Genomic DNA, 21,309 nt, shown 5'->3' on the forward strand with positions numbered 1-21,309 from the left:
TTGAAGCCAGCCTCTAGTGGACACTTGAGGAACTGCCGTTTATGCACCTTTGTGTTGGCTTCGCTTTTCATAATCATTGGAGGTTTTGTATTTGCACAAAGTATCGGTATCGGATCGGTATCGCCGATACCAGCCTGAATTTTACTCAACATCGCATCGGAAAGGAAATCTAAGGCATACAAATAAAAATATAAATATAATAATAATATCAACTATAAACACGCAAAATAAAAAATAGGCCTGATTATGTTGTATGTTACCCCTATTTTGCATAAGTTTAGATTCTTAGTACTTCCCCCATCCCAGAGCTTACACCACTGTTTGTTGGTAAGTAAGACAAAAACAGCTATAAAATATCACTTTTTTTTTTTTAGACCAACTTTTATTCATTTTAACATTTAAAAAACAGTAGTATGACAAACAGAGACAAGCAAATGAATACATTTATGCAAAGTGAGTAACAGAGAGTGCACCTAACAAAAAATAAAATAAAATAAAGAAAAATAATAATAATATCAAACAAACAAAGAAGGACATCGTCTTATCAAGCATCAATATGCTTAAAATGTATCTGTTGAACCCATAGACTGTGGTTGAACCACGAATGGTGTATTTACGGAAGAGGATTAGGGCCAGAATTCTGACTTTTCTCTCAGAATAATAATTTTAAAAAAAAATTTGACCTGAAATGACCTTTTTTTCAGTGGCCCTAATCCTCATCCGTATGTATTTGATCTTTTCCAATTTTAAAAAGAAATCAGATCCTGAAGCCAGGATTTGTTATGAGGAGCCCTTGAACGCAGCATATGAGTAGCCCTGCTCGGCGGTGCAAACAGCAAAACTCCCCTTGAGAAAAGTGAAAGCCAACGCCCCACTGTCAGCTCCTCGGCCCAGTAGCCTCTCCTCCTCCCTTCTCCACCTCCTCCTCCTTCACCCAGAGGCAGACAGACTCTCTGCCGCGCTCGATGTGGTTGAGACTGAGCTCCAAAACCCGAGTAACTTTACTTCACTGAGGCTCATTCATCGGACCGTTCAGCTAACGGATCAGCTACAAAGAAGGGGTCTTTTCCTTCTGCGCACGAGACACGTTTTGGTATCAACACGCGGGCTGCTCACTGAATCTCTGATTCCAGCTTACTATCGGTGTAATTAGTGAGTTATTACAGAATGGCTGATACAAACGCGTCCGGCCCGACCTGCCTGGAGAGGCTGAAAAGTTACGTGAAGACGTCGAAAGGACTCATGCTCGCTTCCGAAATCGTAAGTTCAAAGACCTGCACTGCAAGCTTGTAACTTTCAGCTCTGTGTTGCTACAATTCAATATTTCATTAAGAGTGGTTCAATCATTCCCAACGTGGTTGTTTATTTCCCTTAGGCTTCATAGAGGAGATCAAGTTTCCTTCCAGCATGTTTTATGTTATTTGAATCCCCATCCAATTTCATTTTCTGCTTTTGTCCCCTCTTTTCTAAAACAGTGTGTGCTCGTGGAATGAGAGGCATGTGGTCTGGGGGTGGTGAGGGTCCACGGTTCATGGAGGGGGGAGGTTAAGGGTTTCCACCTGTCACTTTTGCTCCCCTGTTCTCTCATTTGGCACCAAAGAGCCAAATGCTGAGCGTTAATGGCACATGAAAAGGTCATATGGGTTAACTCAACCCTCAGTAGCTGCTGTCAGGCTGTCAGGCAGGCAGGCAAGCAACCCCCCCTCCTTCTTCTTTTACTTGTTACCACAGTCTGCATACTATTTGTGGGCAGGGAAGTAGTAGCCCAAATATGGTGAGGAGGAGAGAATGCAATGTATATCCAATTCCATGATGTATAAAAGCTCATAAAGTATTTCTCCTCATACTGTAAACCGTACTGTATGTAGCTTCAAAGGCAGGGAATATAGACACCAGAGCAGCTCTACGATCCAATAATGAGTGAGTTATAGGTGTGTGGGTTTATGTGTCCCACATCCTGAGGAGAAACAACCACTTCCTGGCTGAAGAGACATTTTTCTAACTGTCTTTGACTTCACATGATCGACTTTGTTTGCATTTCACAGCGGTGTGCTCACTTAAGACATGACCGGCTTTGACCGGACATCTTTCACCTAACTTCTGCATTTTGAAGGTTTTAATTAGCTCATCAGCACTCGGTCATGTCTTATTTGAATAATATGACATCCTTCAGAGCACCTTACCCTCATGAAATGGAAATATTAGTACTTTCCCAGCATTTTTTAAGCTTCAGCTCTTGCAACTCAACAAGCTCATCGTGAAGGAGGATGTCGGATGTTGGTGGAAAGTGGTCCACCCACTGTAAAGTTTTTTCCTCCCCTTTGCAGAGGTAATGGAAAGTCCAGACTGTGTGTGAAGTTTGGGAACAAAGAATGTGAGAATTGCTTCGCACACTTCTCCAGTGTACCATTCAGGGATAGCTTTCTGCTTCACTGGAATCACTGCATACTTTGTTGTTTACTTCCCCGCCTCCTGCCTTCACTGGAACTGGGTTTGGAGATTGTCAACAGTGCTGGTGGATGTCTGACATTGTTTACAGTGCAGGGAGAGAGAGAAAGTGGGAGTGAAACAGGAAGACAAATGTCATTACTGCCTATTATGTTTAATCTAACGGGAAATAAAGTGTTTAACTTCAGCAGCCAGGATTACACAGATTAAAACCTTCAAGCTGAAAATAAACCAGAGGTCTAATGGAAAGAAATTGGAAAGTAAACCAAAAAGTCTGAAGGAATAAAACCTCTTTGCAGCAGATTCCCAGAGTTGTTTTGACAGCACGCCTTGCCAAACTACTTGAGTTATTTCGTGTTTTCTCTTTATCCTGTCTGTCAAAGGCATGACCGTACTTGAAGCTGCATATTAACCTGCAGATAACAGTCACACACCCATGTAGAGCAAATTCTGCTTGTCATGTGGCACAGTTTAGCCACTGGCAATAAACCAAGATGAGTCATGTCCTGAGCTGATCTTAACCTGTGCTGTTAATATCATAAATACGAAGCGGCCACATTGTCTTATGAATGGAAACCATCTCCATTTTGAAGAGTGGATATATGAAAGGAGAAACAGGGTGGAGGAAAAGTTGACTGTGATGAAATGAACTGAAGTTTCCATTTCTCAACACACATGGTATACACTTTATTGAGCCAGAGTTGAGCACTACAACCCGCCCCAAAATGTAAGTGACTTCCCTTAGCAACTGTTGCTGTTTGGTGTGCCTCTGTACCACAGCCCAGCTCTTGGCTCTCATGTTGCTACTGACTATAATTAGCTGACAATTTCCCTCCTGTCGGTTTTAAACGAGGAGCTCATTATGTACTGATGTGAATAGCTGGGATGTTTAAAAGCTGACCCGAGCAAACAGATCGGCCACAGTGTGAAAAACATAAAGGTGTCGCCGTCTCACTGCCTTTCTTGTCTCTGAGCGACTCTTGTGTAGTTGGGAGTCGCTCTCTGTCACGGCGTCCTCTGTAGCCTCTTCCCTCAAAGCAGCTCGCTCTGGTCTGAATAGAGCTTCTTTTGTACGGGACCCCGGCCTCGACCACCCCCGCTACTTTACAGAGGCAGCCTGTACCAGTCTCCAGAACACATGAACTACTCATGCTTCTCGCTGGCTGGCTGGCTGGCTGGCTGGCTGGCTGCACGTTTGTGTAACAGTTGTGGCTGAGGGGAGGGGAAGCAGCAGTGACAGATGTAGGGCCGGTGTCGGGAGTCAGTAACATCATCTGTGTATCAAATAGACTGTGCAGGGATTTGACTCTCACCACTGAGTTTTCTGTATCTGAGAATAAACATTGCAATGTGCAAGGCCCTCCTCTTTGATACAACACTAGACTCATCGTTCTTTATTTAGTAAGTGATACATGACTAAACAATTTGACTTACTCAAGATAAAGCAGTGTAGATAACTGTTACATAACACAATAATTCTAATCAGTGACTCATATTTGACCAGTTTATTCTTTCTTCTTCGTCATCTTCTTCTTCTTCCTCATATTTAATCAATAAAGAATAAAATAAAGTGTTAGAAGAACGATAATACAAGTAAGAAAAAGATAAGTATTTGCATTAAGAGTGATAATTTAAGTATAATGGCATTAGAACCCTGCCTTCCGCCCGAAGTCAGATGGGATAGGCTCCAGCCCTCCCATGACCCCGAAGGGGATAAACGGTCAAGATGATGGATGGATGGATGGATGGATGGATGGATGGATGGATGGATGGATGGATGGATGGATGGTTGGATGGATGGATGGATGGATGGATGGATGGATGGATGGCATTAGAACTGTGAGGTTGAGTCTCAACATTTTAGGGCTGTGAAATTATCCATTTGTTTAATTGCGATCATTTGCTAAATTTCAATAATAAATCGTGATTAATCAAACTTTTACTTGCATGTTTAAAATTCCATTATTTTGCATTTCAAGACAGCTTTTGAGTCCATATTAACAATGTAAAGCAATTCTAGCCAGTGTCTTAATTTGGGAATCAAATGAATGCGAGGAAACATACTTTATGATCTCGACTTTTAGATTTGGTGCTTAGATCAATGCTGCATTGCTTCACCGGCGTGGTCTAGAACCACAACTAAGTGGTAGATTTTAGCTTCAAAGTGTTTCCTTGGTATTTCTCATACTTCAAAACAGTGCCCTGCCAGCTGTTGTGATGTGGTTGCCCACTGACCTCAGTCTGATTTGCTGCACCCGTATGCTTATGTCATAGGTGGTAGCTCCAACTCAAGGTACTTTGGTGATAATGTAATTCAGTTGGACACACTGGGTATTACTTTTGCATATTACTTGTCAACTGAGCTTGCTAGGAGTTTTTTAAAATTCAAATGTGCCTTTTTAAAGGCTGATTTATACTTCTGCGTCAACCCTACGCAACAGCGGCTGACGCGGACATGAGCACTACATACTTGTGTTTCGATGTGTCCGTGACGCGCAGCAATTCTCAGCTGAAAGTTACGCTTGATGGCAGTGTGGTCTCTCTGTTAGCCAGTCACGTGCTTCCAGCTCCGCTACGATCTCTGTTTATTTTTCCACAGCGATTCAGAGCGTGTTATGATAATCTACAGCTGATGCATGTTGCTGTTTATCAGACAGACATGATTACAGGGAAGAACAAGCTCTGATCTTTGGGATAGGAAGAAAGAAGTTAGTTGGTAAGCGAAAAAGAAAAAAGAAAATCCTTACTCTCTTTTGTGCATTGCCTTTACACTGCTTGGCAGTACCTGCACCAAAATCGACTTGAAGCACTTTGTTACTCGTACTGATCTTGTTTCCTCTTGTCTAGATCTTTGCTTGTGTTGTTCTTGTTCTCGTATGTACGTCGCTTTGGATAAAAGCGTCTGCTAAATGACATTAAATAGAGAGGAGGAGATGAAATACACGGCCGATGTGCGGCTGAATCCCAGAAGTGCTGTAAATGTGGGGAAATACAATGCCGCCAAGCGGACCAATCACAGGGCTTGCGGTCCACGTTGATTCTACGCGTAGTTACGTTTTGGAGGAGGTGCACGTCAGCTACGTGAGTAGGCCTCTGCGTAGGTATGTGAGCTACCTTAAGATTACAGTCGTTATTTTCCATCACAGCAGCAGAAGGAAGCAGGAAGACACTGCGGTAGCTTAACTACCATGTGCTGAAAGGGACAAAAAAGCATGCAATTAAAAAAATGTAGCATTCATTTTTGCATCACAATTAATGCGTTGACACTGACCCTCCTACTTCATTTATTTGGGAGCTAACAGAAAACCAATCAGCAGTTTGAAATAGGAGTTTTAGTGATTTTATTTTATTTTATTTTATTTTTTATTAGGGACACAATCAGAGCAAAATACAGTGATGTCAATTCAAAATGTACAATGCCCATCTTTTTTCTTCTTTTTTCCCTTAACAAAACGTTTTAGTGATTTTTAACTTGAATCTACTCTGTGATTGATCTTTTCTTCCTCTCAAACATACAAATATGTGACGTCTAATTTGAACTTGCATTAAATTATATACTTTTTCTGTTGGGCAGTCTGAACAAAGGCATAAGAGAGTATCAATGCACTTAAAAATTTGGATGTTATGTTCTTTATACTGTAACTTTTTATTTTCTCCTGTATGAAAAGTTAAGTCATGCTTGTCTCTATGATGTTGGATGCTAAGAGGATGTGAAAAATACACATCTCACTGTTCATTTTTGCATCTGCGGTTTTGTGTCTTCTGCCCTGACAGTGACCCTATGTGTGTCTCATTTGCAAAGCAAACTCTTGGTGAAATTCTGTATGCACTCAAATATAGATATGCAAACATTCAGAGCAATGAAGAGGAATCATAAACCCATATTGTAGAAAAAGAACAATATAATAAACACTCCTCACTGTCTTCAAGTGAATTAAATTGTCAGCCCTGAAAATCCCTCAGGAGTTGTAATTCTATCAAATTTCCACTCTTTCACAGCTCTCACATGTTGTGTGAATGCATCCGCCCCCGAGGTTTGACAGAAGCAACAATAGCGGTATTGAAATATAAAAAGGCTGATACTGGTTCTGAGGCGTGGGCTGCCTGAGTTTATGATTCCTCCATGTTGGCTGCATTTCAGTGGAATGGACTGAGAAGAATGCACGCTGACTTTTTACCCTCATATGGAAAAATAAGATGTTGATGTGCTGTAAACCTCAGAGGAGAGCAGCATGTGACTGACTGACAGACAGCGGGCATTGTAGTCCATCCAGTGATCTCACGCTGATATTATTTATGTGCAGAAAATATTGTTTCTTGTTAAGAATGTTTTTATTATGTTGATGTTGTACTGTGACTGATTCAACGATGGACTGTCTGACCGGCACTGAGTGAGGGATTCGGCTCTGTTTCTGAGCTCTGAGATGATCCGTCTCTTGTAGTGTGGAAATCACCAAAGACTTGATAATATCACAAAGACTGAATCAGAATATAATATCACAGTGATGTTGAATAATTAATAGGACTTATATAGCACTTTTCTGGGTACTCAAAGATGCTTTACATAAAGTGAGAAGAAATAAAATATAAATAAAAAAAACAAAGACAGAGGTGTGGAGGGAGTAGAGGTTCTGCTTTTTTGAACAGGTTCTTCTTGAGGTGGTTTTTAAATGAGTAAAATGAGTCAGAGTTGCAGATGTGTGGAGAGAGGGAGTACCAGAGAGTTGGGGCAGCGATGGCAAAGGCTCTGTCCCCCAAGGTGCGGTGCTTGGACTTGGTGATGGGGGGGACAGGAGGTTGGCATCTGATAATCTGAGGCGGCAAGATGGGGAGACTAAAAACTTGATCTTTTTAGATAAATGTCAAAGTCAATAATTAGTGATGAGTATCACTGTACCATATATTGTTTTCTTTGTGATCCATCACCATTGTCAACAACTATTTACCTCTGATATCATCTGTTTTATTTAATAAGATCAAGTCTCTAGTCTCTTATCAATCATTTTATGCGATTGTCAAAGTAACAGATAAATCATTTCATGATAACCTGCCAAAACTTTTCATGCACCATACAAACTAGTCTACAGAGTCTGACTTTAATGAAAGCGTGTGGATCACTGAACAACACTTGCAGGTATTTGATCAGGGCAACTTGTAAAACAAAGCTGATGAATTTAATATAAATATCTGTCAAAAGAAACCTGAATATTTATGTTTTAAAATGTGCTTAGAAAGCATCCACCCTGCAGACTGAAAAGCAGCAGTTTTTATCACTTTGTTACCAAAAAAGTTAATTCATATTTAAGAAAGAAAGAAAGAAAGAAAGAAGCGTACTTTAATAATCCCCAGGAGAGAAATTCAATTTTTCCACTCGTGTTATATATTTTGGCCATGCTACACACACAGTTTTGTGTATATACATACAATTTTATGCACAAACATGCAGTGGACATGCACTTAATGGAGAGATGTCAGAGTGAGGATGCTGCCATCAACCAGCGCACCCCGAGCAGTTGGGGGTTCATTGCCTTGCTCAAGGGTACCCCAGCAGTGCCCAGACAAGTGAACCAGCACCTCTCCAGCCACCAGTCCACTTGCCAAACTTTGTCCATGCTGGGACTCAAACCGGCGACCCTCCAGTTGCCAAGCCAAGCCCCTATGGACTGAGCTACTGCCGCCCAAGATTTGATAACTTATGTAATGAAACGTCTTTATTTGAGCAATGGATCTGAGTGTTGATATATTATTATCAAGCAAACCTCTCCTTTAAAGCCCAACACAGATGGCTGTTCAACATGAGCCCACCTGGGGTGCTGGTGGCTACAGTCCTCGTTGCAGGGGTCGCTGGTTTGATTCCCGGCCGGTCGACCATTTCCTGCATGTCTTCCCCTACTCTCTACTCCCCACATTTCCTGTCTATCTTCAGCTGTCCTAACCAATAAAGGCAAAAAAGGCCAAAAATATAACTTAAAAAAAACAAAACAAAAAACACGAGCCCACTTAGGATCTACCAGTTGAAAGAGGATTTTCTTGTTGCTCAGTGTGGCCCAGGTGTTTTGCTCTTGGTGGATTCATGTTGATTCTCTATGAATAATAAAACAAAGAGTCTGTTTTTATAAAGTGTCTTGAGAGAAGGTTTGTTATGAATCGGTGCTGTTCAAATAAAAATCAACTGACTAGATTCTTTCTCCATCTCATCTCTTTTAGGTCATCAGTTTCATTATCATCATCTGCTATGCTGCCTCTTCAGCTGGAGGCTTTTCCACTTTGGCCATCTGTGAGATGATCTTCGCAATGGTCTTCTTCGGCATCTTCATGATGGAGCTGGACAAACAGTTCCTAATGGTCAACTGGATGTGGAGCGTGAGTCCTCTATGTGTCTAACATCACAGTCTTACACCAATGTGCTGCGTGTTCACAGTTGCACAACTCTTCATCTTCTGCTTCCCTCTTCTGTGCAGGATCTTTTCCGGGCTGGAATCGGCGCTGTGCTTTACATCATCACGTCTCTTATTTGTGTGATTGGAGGATCTGGGGACGGAGCTCGTATAGCAGGCGGGGTCAGTGAATGAATGAAAGTCTTCTTTTGCGTATTTTGTTGTTTGTTTTTAACAACCATCAACCATGGAGACAGACAATTGATGGATAAACTGAAACGAGGGCAGAGGAGTTGATAATCATTATGAATGTTTAACACAGCATCAAAACAAACCCCCAGGAGCGTTCAGTTACTGTTGAGTAATATTCAAATCCTGTGTGTCATGCTTCCTTCCTGTTTCACTCCAGTGAGTAAAACATCAGCAAAATTTGCCTGTCAGACCAAAAGCGCAAATTGACACAAAAGCTACTGCTCCTTTGGTTCAGGAAAATCTTTTGAGCAGGTTTTTAAAGAGATTTGGTTCCATGGTAGCCAGAAACAGGATGCTCTTGTGGGCAGGGCAATTTGGAGATAAGCCTGAGATGAGTGAAAAGTGGTGTAAATTTAGAGTTTACGGGAAACTGGAGACAGGGTGGGAGTCATGGACACACACACAATTCCACACAAAAAGATGGAGCCTTTGTACCAAATTAAAACGGTGCAGCATACAGCCATTAGCTATATTTGTAGTGTAATGGAAGTTGTGTCATGAGACAAAAAGAAGCGCACAAAACATACACAAGCTTCTGCCGTCAAGAGTGAGAATGACTGAGCAGCATGCTGGTATGAAGATGGTGTGATAAAGCTGATGTCGCACCGACAAATAGATGTGAACACACAGAGAAGGAACGAAGCCTGTAGATTTCAGAGTAGATTTTAAAGTTCAAATCAAGTTTAATATGGCAAAAAACCACAACACTGCTTTCTCTGTGAGTTAAGGACATTTATTGGGATTCTAAGAAGTTGCAGTTTTTTGTGTTTTTGTTTTTTTTTAAGTCATATTTTTGGGCAATTTTGCCTTTAATGGATAGGACAGCTGAAGAGAGACAGGAAATATGTGGAGTAGAGAGTTGGGGAGGACATGCAGCAAAGGGTGGAGGCCGGGAGTCGAACCTGCGGCCTCTGTGACGAGGACTATAGCCTCTGTAAAGGGTGCATGCTTAAATCGCTAGACCAACAGTGCCCCAAGTTGCAGGTTACTTTGTTCATTTGACTATTTTAATCTAATGTGAGCAAGATTTTCATAGATTGAAGGTGTATTCCACATTTCTTTTCCACACCACTAACCTCCCAGTGTGCTGCATGAACCCCATCTGACCTACTTTCACATCTGCTTTAAAGGTGACATATCATGCAAAATCGACTTTTTAATGGTTCTCTACCTGAAATATGTTTTACGAACCCCCTGAGAATGAAAAAAATCCATTCTGCCCCTGTTCTGATTTCTCCACCTTTCTGTAAATGTGTGTGAAACGAGCCGTTTCAGACTTCCGTGTTTTTGTTACGTAACAACAATATCCGGTCTGTCACGGAGTCAGAGCTCGGAGCTTGTTCAGCCCATAGACTGTATAAAATAATACTGAATCCCTCCTCCGTTTTTCATTACCTGCACAAATGTGTGCTAACAAGGAGCTTAGGAGGGAGGCATGCTAGTTGTAGGCTGTCTTAATAAACACAAAGGTCGGTTTTACTCCCCACGTCTGCAGATTTGAAGATCTAGTGGATGATTTTTATTTATCATGGATAAGTGCTAGCGCTAGTTAGCATAGCCACATAGCTACATGTCGTAGCTGTAGCTGTGTACCAAGACACACGTCGACATACTGACAAATAAAACAACAAGTAACACAGAATCTGTGACCAATCCTTCAAAAAGGTCCTGCTGCCTTTCTGGTAGAGGTCGGTTTTACTCCCCAGGCCTGCAGATTTGAAGATCTAGTGGATGATTTTTATTTATCATGGATAAGAGCTAGCGCTAGTTAGCATAGCCACATAGCTACATGTTCATAGCTGTGTACCAAGACACACGTCGACATACTGATAAATAAAACAACAAGAAACACTAAATCTGTGACCAATCCTTCAGAAAGGTCCTGCTGCAGGCGCCTCTCCGTCAGGATCAGATTCAGAGGGTTGAAGAAACGCTATCTCTGAGCAGCCGTGTATATTCAGCCAACATGTAAACATTAGATCAACGTGCTGGAGAGCCGAGGGCACATTCACTTCCTGAGGGGGCTTGGTCAGAGAGAAAACAGAGTGTTCTGAGGAGGACTGAAGAAGAGGGTTTTTCAGGCATGCCAAAATCTGATTTCAAAGTGTTTTTTTGAGCTTAAACTTTAAAGACATGTTTTGGGGACCTCTTAGACCAATATATATTGATTAAAAAAGCGTGATATGTCACCTTTAATGTCTCACACCACATGTGTTCATCACATCCACACCTCAACAACTGACACATATTTGACCTGCAGTGAAAACTCACCTGTTTCTGCTGAATCTCAAGCTTTAGATTCTCTTAATCAGAATAGTCTTGTGCACCTAATTTGAGATCAGGGATGTAGTGTGTGCACTCTGAAGGTGATATCACGACACTGTCTTCACTGTTTTTTTGCTTTAACCAACATTGTGGCATTTCATGAGATCAGGGAATTATATCACTGTTGTGTTTCTGATTCTGAGTCATTGCTTTTTAGGTGTTCGGCCTGATCGCTGGTCTGCTGTTTGCTTATGACACCTACACCATCTTCCTGCAAATCAAGGCCACCAGGCAGCACACAGCAGCTGCCACCGGTGCGAACATCTTTTACTCAAAGCATGCACTGTGTGGAGTCAATCTATGTTATGATTCAATACATATAAAAAGCTCTTTTTCTGATATTTGTTTTCTTTTAATTACAGATGACAGAGTTTAAACACTCCAACACACCTGCCAAGCTCTGTCAAGACGGCAGCAGAAGTGGATTTTTTTTTTTGCAGTTAACGAAAGAGCGGATAAGAGAGGACAATGGACAGTAAAAGGAACAGGTCACAGTTTAAACAAAGGCACTGCATGGTGGGAAGAGACGACAGATATCTTAAGCCCAGGGTGATTCATTGAGAGCGAACGGCACCGTCCATCTGCGCCTTTCACATGAGAAATTCCCCTGACAAGCCTCCACCAAAACCTCAACGTACCACCGAGTCAAACAGGGAAACTGTAAATACTAAAGGCAATGGTGTGATGTCATCAACAGCTTGTCTAATACACATGTCTACTGTTAATGGACTGCTGTAGTTATAGTAACTGTGTCAGTGGGACTTAAGAGGTAACTGACACATGAATAGGTGCTTTACCAATTGTTTAACATCATTATAATGCATTTGAAAGTGTTCTCTGTATTTTCACTGAAATTTCTAAGCTGGCCAAACTTTTTCTTCACTCTTAATTTGAATTATTTCTCTTTAGTTTATGTTTTAGAGCCTTCTTATCTCATTTAATGTAACCAGTCACTTCATCTTTGAATTGGCCTGATGTCGTTAATTAGCATACTCATTTTACTCGTCAGAACTTAGTCTGCACTGTACATGTCCATTAACCATCAAACACATGTTCAGTGCTTGAATTACGGTGTCATCCTCCAGTTTTAGTTCTTCCTCAGGTTGAAGGTTTTTTGTCTTTTACATGTCTAACACCCTTTTTAAGGTGCAGAACATTTCCGTAGGGATTTTGTACAGAGGTACATGTTGAAGTTCATTTTGATGAAGATAAATATTTCTAAAACAAAAACTACATAGTTGTAAAAGTAGTATGTGACTATCACAAGCACATTCTCTAACTGTTTCGTCTACCCTCTCATGGTATGGTGAAGTGTCCAATGAAAACATTGCCTTATAATTGTTTTTCTAACATGCTTACAAGAGTCTGCAGTTTGTAACTACGGATTCAAAGCAGCCTTACTTTGGGAAATAAAAGCCATTTTTAAGACAAAGAGAGGTCTCATTTTTAGCTTATATTTTACACTTATCTTACTCCATACTTTTAATATAAAGACACATTATTCATAAAGAACTTCATCTAACTGCAGATGTTGGTAGATACATGCTGTATGTGAGCTCTTACTTGTCTTCTACTGAATTACCACTAGAGGGAAGCAGACTGCTACAAAATGACCTGCTACATTAAAGAGCTGCTGCCCCTTCAACTGGGAGGAAGAGTTGGTAAAAGTAATCACTGCAAAAATACCATATAAACAAAGCAGTGTCTCATCCAGCTGTTATCAGGACTGTTTTCGCACAGTCCCTGCCAGGATTTTTACTGACCTCGTACTGCATTTATCTGGGATCTCTAATCTCATCTGAAATGGTTTTAAATCTTTTCATTTTGAGATTACTTTGCGTTTATGAAAATCCTTTCCAACTTATCTTTGGTGCTGATGCTTTTCAGTTGCAATAATCATAACAGTATGTTACCCATGTCAAGAAATGAAAAGCCTGCAGTGGAATGCTAATCTTCCCCATGTTGTTGCTTGCTGTTGCAACCCGAATATAATACTAACTTTTCCCATAAACACAGCTGTGTTCAAATCTCCTCACATAAATATTTAGGAATAGACTACCTATTAAGAAGTTAAGTGGGGATTTATATGCTCTGCGTGGGTCCTTATTCGGACCACGATCTGCTGATGATTAATTTGAATAAAAACAAGGTAATTTAATGGATGAACTTCCTGATTTCCTGAGTAAAATAAGGCTCAACTTCAGGACTGACTAATGCCTGTTCAGTTTTCTTCACACGGGATAGTTAAACTGCGCGCATTTCACAGTTTCCTGCATATTTTAAGGATACTGATCCAACCTTCAAAATAAAGCTCAAGCATAAACACTTTTTGGTGACTATTTCAAAGTCAAAGTAATCAAACGTGTATTGAATGACTGAGTACATGTCAAAGTGGCTTTAATATGGTCGCTACTCAAGCAAACTCAACTACAAGACTCATACAAGTACCTCGGGGTCCAAATCAACAATAAACTGGACTGGTCCACCAACACTAATGCCATCTACAGGAAAGGACAGAGACTCGTGTCCTTCAGTGTCTGCAGCAGGCTTCTGAAGACCTTCTACCAGTCTGTGGTGGCCAGTGCTCTGTTCTTTGCTGTCGCATGCTGGGGGGGAGGCATCAAGACAGGTGAGGCCTCAACAAGCTGGTAAAGAAGGCCCACTGTGTGGTTGACCTAGAACTGGACAGTCTGGAGTCAGTGGCTGAGAGGAGGTTGATGGACAAACTGCGAGCCAACCTGGACAACCCCTCTCACCCTCTCAACGATGAGCTGTGGCTGACGGGGAGCTTGTTCAGTCAATGCATCATCCCACCACGGTGCAATACTGAACGCTTCAGGCACTCTTTGTGCCCACCGCCATCAGACTGTTTAACAGTAAAGGAGGCCACAGACTGCACCATCATAATCACATCATGTCAACCTGTCACAACTGAAACATTTTTAATACTGCCTGTAATTACTATTATTTAGTCCATTGTAACATTTCTATTTATCTGAATTCCATTTGTAACATTGTATATATCTAAATTGTATAAGATAAGATAATCTTTTATACGCCCACAATGGGGAAATTTAAGTGTTACAGCAGCAACAGTATTAAGCAAACAAGAGCCTATATAGCAATTATTAAAAAGTTATCAGCAATTAAAATTAAAGAAGTAAAAATAAGCATATTTTACAACGTATATACACAGCTTAATAAGTCAATTTACAAATATTTACAAAACCAGTGACCAGGTGAAAAATGTGCACAGATTGTAGCATAGTAGGCCTATAAAACAATGTACAGAACAGAACTGAGAAGATGAGTAGAAAAATGTCTTGCACATGTAAGAAGAGAGGGATGAGTAAATATTTATTTATCTATTTTTATTACTACTTTTTTTTTTACTAATTGGAACATTTTAATACTGCCTGTAATTACTACTATTTAATCCATTGTAACATTTGTATTAAGCTAAATTCCATTTGTAACATTTGTATTTAGCTAAATTCCATTTGTAACATTGTATACATCTAAATTGTATAAGATTAGATAATCCTTTATTCATCCCACAACGGGGAAATTTAAGTGTTAAAGCAGCAAAGTAGACAGTGCAAAACAGTATTAAGCAAACAAGAGCATATATAGCAATTATTAAAAAGTCATTAGCAATTAAAATTAAACAAGTAAAAATAAGCATATCTTACGAAGTATATACACAACTAAATAAGTCAATATGCAAATTATATATTAATACAAAAATTTACAAAACCAGTGACCAGGTGAAAAATGTGCACAGACTTGTAGCATAGTATAAAACAATGTAGATAACAGAACTGAGAAGATGAGTAGAAAAAACGTATTGCACATGTAGGAAGAGAGGGATGAGTAATTATTTATTTATCTGTTTTTATTTTTACTTATTTTATTTTACTAATTGGAACATTTTCTTGTTTTTACTTATATCTGGGTTGCTGCAACAACAGAATTCCCCCCCCCCCCGGATCAATAAAGTAATATATTATCATATCTTATCTTACAGGTGTTGTTAAGTGTTTTACTTTGAAAATCTAACCGGATGTAGTATCTTCAGTTATGCTAGCTTGTCAGTGAAGTCGCCGGGGTAGTTAGCCGACAGAAGGAGGAGTCTGTGGCAGTCTGAGGGTAACATCATGTAGCCTAACTCACACTGTGTGACTTCAAATGTAAAGACCTGTTTTTTTTTTCTTTCCTCTTCTTTACTAAAAGTCATTTTTCTGATATTAAAGCGACACCATGTTCCTGCGCGGATCAAAGAAGCGACGGTCCAACCGCTCGGTGAGTCTCTCTCTTCGTGTTTCTACCTTAAATTTGAAACAGTTTCACCTTAATGACTTCAAAAACTTTTAGTAATGTCTTCTGTAAAATAATAGGGTTACTTTTATACACCGTAGCCTTTGTTTGGTACACTTTAACAGCATACTGGAAGTTCTCAGAAAACAGCTCGAGTGTAACTTTGTCCCACCTCCACCTGGCTTTTGTGATGGTGAATAGTCTTCATTAAAATGTCCTACTACTTCTTCCTGTCCTTATAACAGACTCCTTATGAGTGTTTCTGTTTTTCTATGTGATTGTATTATAAACTTAAAGTCTTGGTTTGACATTTTCAGTGTATTAAGTCATTTATGTTGCCTCAGGTAGAGTCACTTACTCCCTGACGTCATAGATTTCTTACCTGGGCACGTTCTGGTGCCTGTAACCTGAACGTGTTTATTACCTGTGTCAGGATTTCGCTATAAAAACAATTGATGCTCTGTTATATTCTACTTCTGTTGGAATTCAGCCAAAAACACACAGACTTATCTGAGCAGATTACTGAACAAATGAAGCTTGTTTTCGGACCAGACTAACAGCTGTGCGGCCACGAAACATCTGGCTCTGCAGCACACTTGGAATAAATCCAGACAGTGACTGTGAACCAAAATGATAGTTTACCACACAGCATGCTGTAAAATTCACATTCAATTGCACCACTTTTATGACTTTTTTTCATAACAACCAATGCAGACAAAATAAGGCAGACAGGATCATCACGAGTGAGGTGAAAAGCTAAATTACTGTTAGTAGAAGTGCAGAGTTAGAAAGTCTGAAAATACAAATTGTGAATCAAGATAAACCCTTTCCCCCGGTTATTCAAAAGGTATTTCAGGCTGATGAATTACCTTTTGAATGGTGTCCTGATTTGGGGCCTAAAGTTACTTTGATAAGGATCAGTATGTTCCTAAGTGACTCTTTTCCTAGTTGCTCAAAAGGAAATTTAAATTCAGACTCACTGACCAATCTGAATGTTGGAAAACTCTCAGTAAAAAGTCAAAATTAAGCACATTTATGAGGGCAAACACAGGATCTCTGCATCGGTGGGTAAACTGTGTCAAATTGGTTTACCAAGTGTAACTAACAGTAGCAGAGCTAGCACTACCGGCCTTTGATCATCCTTGCAGGTTAACATCCTCAACATCTGGCTCTGCAGCACACTTGGAATAAATCCAGACAGTGACTGTGAACCAAAATGATAGTTTACCACACAGCATGCTGTAAAATTCACATTCAATTGCACCACTTTTATGACTTTTTTCATAAAAAACAATGCAAACAAAATAATGCAGACAGGATCATCATGAGTGAGGTGAAATGCTAAATTACTGTTAGTAGAAGTGCAGAGTTAGAAAGGCTGAAACTACAAATTGGGAATCAAGATAAACCCTTTTCCACAGTTATTCAAAAGGTATTTCAGGCTGATGAATTACCTTTTGAATGGTGTCCTGATTTGGGGCCTAAAGTTACTTTGATAAGGATCAGTATGTTCCTAAGTGACTCTTTTCCTAGTTGCTCAAAAGGAAATTTAAATTCAGACTCACTGACCAATCTGAATGTTGGAAAACTCTCAGTAAAAAGTCAAAATTAAGCACATTTATGAGGGCAAACTCAGGATCTCTGCATCGGTGGGTAAACTGTGTCAAATTGGTTTGCCAAGTGTAACTAACAGTAGCAGAGCTAGCACTACCAGCCTTTGATCATCCTTGCAGGTTAACATCCTCAACATCTGGCTCTGCAGCACACTTGGAATAAATCCAGACAGTGACTGTGAACCAAAATGATAGTTTACCACACAGCATGCTGTAAAATTCACATTCAATTGCACCACTTTTATGACTTTTTTCATAACAAACAATGCAGACAAAATAGGGCAGACAGGATCATCATGAGCGAGTTGAAATGCTAAATTACTGTTAGTAGAAGTGCAGAGTTAGAAAGTCTGAAAATACAAATTGTGAATCAAGATAAACCCTTTCCCCCAGTTATTCAAAAGGTATTTCAGGCTGATGAAAGGAAACAGTGAGTCAGCTGATATCAAGGATATTTTCAGTATGACAAACTCTCACTCTATTTCTTCAATTGTTTCTTATCCTTTCAACTGTTACAGCTAAATAATGTTAACTAAACCTGGGAAATTTGGCCAATAGCTGTTGATCTGACCACTGTACCTGAGTGAAATTCCGATTTGAGCCCTTTTTCTTGCCAAAATTACCTTTTGAATGGTGTCCTGATTTGGGGCCTAAAGTTACTTTGATAAGTATCAGTATGTTCCTAAGTGACTCATTTCCTAGTTGCTCAAAAGGAAATTTAAATTCAGACTCACTGACCAATCTGAATGTAGGAAAACTCTCAGTAAAAAGTCAAAATTAAGCACATTTATGAGGGCAAACACAGGACCTCTGCATCGGTGAGTAAACTGTGTCAAATTGGTTTGCCAAGTGTAACTAACAATAGCAGAGCTAGCACTACCAGCCTTTGATCATCCTTGCAGGTTAACATCCTCAACATCTGGCTCTGCAGCACACTTGGAATAAATCCAGACAGTGACTGTGAACCAAAATGATAGTTTACCACACAGCATGCTGTTAAATTCACATTCAATTGCACCACTTTTATGACTTTTTTCATAACAAACAATGCAGACAAAATAAGGCAGACAGGATCATCATGAGTGAGGTGAAATGCTTGGCACCATGTGATATTGTAAACATTTAGCTAAAGTAGTAAAATACACAACAGAATGAAAGCCTGAGGGTCCTTGAAGTCCAATTACTACTATTTAAAACTTGTAAGGTCTTTCATTCAAGATCGTTCAGCAAAGAAGGAGGTAAAGTCTCACACAGCACAACAAATACATCACTTAAAGTTACATTAAGATTTCTGTTTAGTTCAATATTTGAACTCAACTCAACTTTATTTATAAAGCACCTTTCATACATAAAAACATGCAGCCCAAAGTGCTTCACAGAATAACAGAGATACAGAGAACAACAGCAATGGTAGAATTATAAAAGGCATGATTATAAATAAAATACTTAAAAATGAAATAAAATCAACACAGTAAAATTAAAAAAATAAGTAACAGTGGAAAGAAAAGTTAAAAATAAGGCAGCATTGACAAGATCAGAAGAATACAAGAAATAAATAGATAAATAATAATTTGATAAGATAAATAAATGTTAAAGCAATGATTAAAAGATAATAATAAAAATAATGAAATAATAATGCAGTCCAGGGCTAAAAGTAAATTACTCCACATTAAAAGTTAGATTAAAAAGGTAAGTCTTAAGTTTACTTTTAAAAACACCCAGAAAGCTCTCTGGCTGGTGCTTAAATATTTTTTTGTAAGCATGTCCCAGATAAAAAAAAGTCAGTTGACTTCCTGAAGTATTTCTTCCCATTCAGAGATTCCTTCCTGGTAATGCTTTCTCATACTGGCTTTGCATTAGATATTAGTCCTGCTTTTTCAGCTCAGTTAGCACATTTCCCAAATATTAAACACCCAAGTTACTATCTGGCATGGAGCTGATTATTGATCTGATCGCTGTCACCAAATCAACCAAGAAGGAGAAATAATAAGGCCTTACCAAAAGATGTGAAAATGACCAGCAGACATATTACAACACATTCTGCAACACTGATTAACCAATCAATCAATCCACCATTAAATGACATTGTAACACAAAGTGCTGTACATAAAAACAACTTAAAATAGAACAAAAAAACAACAACAAAAAAAACCACATCCTATCCCGACCCCAAACCCACCCCAAAATCCTAAGGTTAAGAACAAGAAAAATGCAATAATAATAATAATAATAAAATAGATGAATTAAAAATAAAAAGTAAGTTACTGAATGAACTGAGGACACGTTGTCATGATATATTAATGAGGAAACACTGCAGGCACTGATTAATGCACCTCTTTGTTAGCAAACTGAACCATAATATATTCTCTGAATGTAGCTTATTCTGTGTCATGAAGTCTGAATGTAGTGTTTAATATACCTCCTGCAGTTACCCTGTAACGTGTCCCTTGTGTAAGTGCATTAGCAATATTTAAACACCCGGGACACTGCACTCGCCTGACACACACAATAACTACACTCCAGTATTAATGATCATTAATATTTAATGCAACACTCCATTACTCGAGCACATTACATGAGTTTAGCATCATGTTACAACACAAATGTTTGCAAGCTCAAAGTGAACCCTCAACACTTGTGTGAGCTGCATGCACTTTAAATCATCTGTAGTTCGTCAATCATAGACAACACTGAGTTACATCCATGTTGTGATATTGAGATTATATATAATCTTGGATTTGATTTATTAGGATACAGATTAATGTATTCCTTTTCCTAGAAGCTGCACTACTATTGAGTTATGTAATTTTGTGCTATAATCTGATTGTTGTGGCTGAATGAAATGAACAGCGGATGTCTGTGGAGTACCTGCAGGGCTATAGTAACAATGATTTTTCTCCCAAAAATGTTTATCTCTATCAGTTTTCCTGTGTCAATGTTCTGTTATCTAGTTAGATAATTAACTTTTAAATGGTGTCCTGATTTGGGGCTTAAAATTACTTTTAGACAGAACAGTCAAATGGCAACCTCCACTCTCAAAATATGAAGCCCCATGCGGAAGTGTTAAAAACTGCAGTTCATTTAGCGTCCACTTGAGGCTGGCTGCAGAAACATCGGAAACCACTTAGACACCAATTCAAAGAAGACGATCTTTGTAGCATTAATAAACATGTTTACAGCCTGGCTTAAAAAACAGCTTCTGTCTGAAGGGCTCATTTCTCTATCGGCACACACTGTACGGGGGGTGAATTGTTTTCTAACGCGACGGTTCAGAAGATATTAGGATTACGTGTTTTGCCCATTTAAGGACATGACTGACTTGATTGACAGGCGGGAGCACATAGCTGTTGGCGAGGAGGCTCAAAGCCCGCCTCTTTACCTCACACTAGCTAGACAGAAATTAGGTTGAGTTCAGCATATCCAATATGGCTCCCGCCGACGATTGGCTTCAAAACAGCACTCAGGAACAGATGGGTGACGTCACGGATACTACATCCATTATATACAGTCTATGGGATCAGTATGTTCCTAAGTGACTAGTTTCCTAGTTGTTTAACCACAGCACTTCTGATTAGTTAATAATAATAATAATAATAATAATAATACATTTTATTTATAACGCACTTTTCATTTCCAGAAATCTCAAAGTGCTACAGGCACACAGTAAAAACAAACTTTTAAAAGCAGTACTTAAAATCAGTTAAAAGCCTCTTTAAAGAGGAAGGTCTTTAAATGTTTTTTAAAAGCATCCGCAGTCTGTGGGGTTCTGAGGTGGCTGGGCAGGGAATTCCACAGACGTGGTGCAGCAGCACAAAAGGCCCGATCTCCCATGGTCCGGAGCTTGGTTCTGGGAGGGTGGAGGAGGTTCTGATGTGGAGTGTGTGAGTTCCGGGTTGGGGTTTGCTGGGTGAGGAGTTCTTTTAGGTAGAGTGGGGCGTTTCCATAGATGCACTGATGGGTGATGAGTGCGATTTTGT

General features: G+C 39.6%; 2 protein-coding genes across 3 annotated transcripts in view; both read left to right on the forward strand.

Annotated features, from left to right (window-relative positions):
* The first annotated feature begins 876 nt into the window (after window positions 1-876).
* plp2 (proteolipid protein 2) lies at window positions 877-12,834 on the forward strand. Its single transcript, XM_034696776.1, has 5 exons — window positions 877-1,260; window positions 8,656-8,811; window positions 8,910-9,008; window positions 11,560-11,656; window positions 11,765-12,834. Exons 1-5 carry the CDS (start codon window positions 1,168-1,170, stop codon window positions 11,776-11,778), a joined length of 459 nt encoding a protein of 152 aa, XP_034552667.1. The 5' UTR covers window positions 877-1,167; the 3' UTR covers window positions 11,779-12,834.
* Window positions 12,835-15,438: 2,604 nt separating this feature from the next.
* The window catches only part of prickle3 (prickle homolog 3), a 36,397-nt gene continuing 30,526 nt past the window's right edge, over window positions 15,439-21,309 (forward strand). Inside the window, exons 1-2 of one of the 2 annotated variants that reach the window (XM_034696772.1) lie at window positions 15,439-15,551; window positions 15,656-15,704. In XM_034696772.1, the coding sequence (XP_034552663.1) occupies window positions 15,663-15,704 (42 nt within the window). In that variant the 5' untranslated portion in view covers window positions 15,439-15,551; window positions 15,656-15,662. Of the gene's footprint in view, window positions 15,705-21,309 lie in introns of both variants that reach the window. The other variant, XM_034696773.1, reaches the window with a different exon arrangement.

This window comes from Notolabrus celidotus, chromosome 11, assembly GCF_009762535.1.
Source record: "Notolabrus celidotus isolate fNotCel1 chromosome 11, fNotCel1.pri, whole genome shotgun sequence".
Lineage (NCBI taxonomy): Eukaryota > Metazoa > Chordata > Actinopteri > Labriformes > Labridae > Notolabrus > Notolabrus celidotus.